Source organism: Cyprinodon variegatus, unplaced genomic scaffold, assembly GCF_000732505.1.
Source record: "Cyprinodon variegatus isolate N-32 unplaced genomic scaffold, C_variegatus-1.0 Scaffold1716, whole genome shotgun sequence".
Classification (NCBI taxonomy): domain Eukaryota; kingdom Metazoa; phylum Chordata; class Actinopteri; order Cyprinodontiformes; family Cyprinodontidae; genus Cyprinodon; species Cyprinodon variegatus.
The window spans coordinates 26703-29474 of NW_015152169.1; the positions used below are offsets into that span (position 1 = coordinate 26703).

A 2772-nucleotide genomic window follows, 5' to 3' on the forward strand; every position below is an offset into this window, starting at 1 on the left:
GCGTAGAGCTAACAGAACTGGCAGCGTTGCGAGGCAAGGGCTCAAACATGTACGGCTGGAAGCCTTCTACACCAAACCAAGCTTCTGCTGCTTTATTCGCTCGTGTAAAGTCGTGCACCACTCGGTAGAATTCGGGATAAACGGTTGGAACGGCCGTTTCCCTACGACCTTAAATGATCTCATGTTAATCAGATAAACGAGCTATTAGCTACAGCATTAACTGTTATCAGATTATCGGATTTCTACCCTTTAAGTGCCGCTTAAAGGGGAGAAAAATGTGGAGATGTTTCAGTACGACCATTTAAACAAGGGAATACATAACAGCAGAGGTTATTAAAATCACACCTTTAGTACTGGTGGATATGTAATGTAGGTCTATATGTTATGTCATGCAGATGCTTTTGTCTACTAGATATGTAAACCCAGATCCAACACACACAAACTTCAGTCCTGATCCTCCACCTCATGTAAACCTCGACTGTCCTTTTTTTTTTCCCATAGAGAAATACTTTGACATGAAGAAGAACCAGTGTAAAGACGCTCTGGACATCTACAAGAAATTTCTTTACAGGATGACAAAGCTGTCGGAGTTCCTCAAAGTGGCAGAGGTACCCAAACACACAGACAAGATACAGACACGAACAAATCAGGACTGTATGTTCAAACGGGTCTCATCTCTGAATATTGGATTTTATTTAGGTTGGCAGCTCCAGTTCTGTCCTCTAACGCTCCCAAACATCCATTAGATGCTTTAAAACCAGATGTTCTCAACCAGGCCTTCTAATGTGGTCATTTTTCACACGCCGGCTGCAGTTTTGCTCACACAGCGTTGCTGAACGAAGCCCCCCCCCACCTTCCATGAAAACGCACTCAAATATATATATATAGGCCAAAAATAACCATAAGATGGAGGACGTGGTTAGGCGCTCTGTTAGCTCCCTCCGCCTAATCCTCTCTTCTGCCTCGCTCTTCTTTCTCCCTTTGACAAAGATGGATACCCGAGTGGCTCTCCTTTCCCCGGTGCCCACAGATCATCCCTCCTTCCCTCCCCTCCGCTGCGCCCCGCTCCATCTCCGGTCTGTCTGTTGTTTCAGCAGACAGTCAGAAAGCAGATGTGTTCTACGGGACACGGAGGGAAATGTTCCCATTTAAATGTCTCCCGTCTTTTTACGATTCTGCTTTAAAGACCTCCCCGCACAGTCTCAGACTAAATGCATGGTTTAAAATGTAGAGAATAGCAGCAGATATTGAGGGGATAAATAATGAGTTCCTCCGTTTTTAGATGAAATGTGTGGAGGCTGTCGGGGAACGTTTTCATAGCCCAATCCTTAAGCTTGAATTTGTTTTTTAATTTTTTTGACCCAAACTTCAATAAATCCCAGCTCGTCTGCTTTGGATCTGATGTGGCGACTTAAAAGATATCAGTCTATAGCATCAGCTGCTGGTTCAGTGGACATATCGTGCAGCTTTAAATGAAAATGTGCCCCAGGATGGCTTTGTAGTTCCACAGCATGAAGGCAAACAGCTTAGCTGCAGATAGATCAGCAGACCTCAGCCTGGAACAGGACTTTTAGTGTTCTCCAAATCTGGATAAATACTGAATAAAGAGACAAAGTTAAATTGAAGGCATTAAGAGATTAAAATTTAAATTTCAAGGGAAGTTTTTTTTCCCCACCCTCAACTAAATTTAAATAATTTGTTCAGTTTATTTTAAGATCAGAAGTAATCCTATCGCTTAAAGCTTTGTTGTCTCTCTTATAATCTAACCTTGATGCCATAGGCTGTAATAACAAAAGCTTTTTTTTTTTAAGGTTAATGTTAATCTAAACTTTATTAGTCTGTGTTCTGAAAACTATCTGACAGTTTAGCGCCTCAGCTGGGTGCGGGGTAGGCGTTACATCGGCGATGTCCGCTGTGGAAACCTCTAAAGTAGATCCCGTAAAGGTTGACTTAAAACCGTTTCGACGCAAAGCTTCATCTCTGCTGTTTGCTTCTTCCTGTTAGGCCGTCACCTTGTTAGCTCACATGTTAAATGGAAACCAGAAAAAAAAAAAACATAAAACTCCATTTCTGTTGTCCTGTCCACTGGGCACGCACAAAGTGCCTTTTCATGTAATCCAATAGTCTGGTGAAAATGCCCTCTCTGAGAGTTCTTCTTTTTCTTTTTTTTCAAACCTCTGGACAGGAAGTGCAAACAAAGCAAAAATGTTGCCAAATATCCATGTTTGCAGTGACTCAAACTGGTTCTTCAACTGGACCCAGTTCAGAAGCCAAACGAAGCTTTTCTTTTTTCCTGTTTCTCAATCTTCTAGGAACAAACGAGTCACGTGTCAGTTTGATTCTAAAGAATCTGTGTTCAGAGAAGGATTGTTCATAATCAGGGTCTATTAAGGTATATTAAGTTATCACACCAGTATATTTATATGAATGCCAACAACAAAAAATATTATAAAAACACTTTATAAACACAAAGCATAATTTCATGTACAGGTTTACTTTTTGTACATAAATCTTGCCCTTCTAAAGCTTTGTGAAGATAAATCTGTGTTTTGCATGGTCCAATATGGTGTCAAAAAACTAAAAACATTACCAGTTTAGTAATGGGCAAGCTATTAGCCAGCTTCAAGTTTTTTATGTATATAAAAACTAATTATTTTCTGAGAATGTGTTTATTTAAGAGAGACTATGCAACTTAACAAACATCTAGAAAAAGTACACAATATTCCAGATTGTTTATTCTCCTTGGCCTTTTCTGAAAAGTGCCTTAAATCA

General features: G+C 40.3%; 1 protein-coding gene across 1 annotated transcript in view; it reads left to right on the plus strand.

Annotated features, from left to right (window-relative positions):
- LOC107104383 (phosphatidylinositol-binding clathrin assembly protein-like) overlaps positions 1 to 2772 on the plus strand; it is a gene marked incomplete at its 5' end in the record, with an annotated part of 62441 nt that overhangs the window by 8042 nt on the left and 51627 nt on the right. The window contains one exon of the mRNA XM_015404374.1: positions 502 to 608. Within this exon, the coding sequence (XP_015259860.1) occupies positions 502 to 608 (107 nt within the window). The remainder of the gene's footprint in view (positions 1 to 501; positions 609 to 2772) is intronic.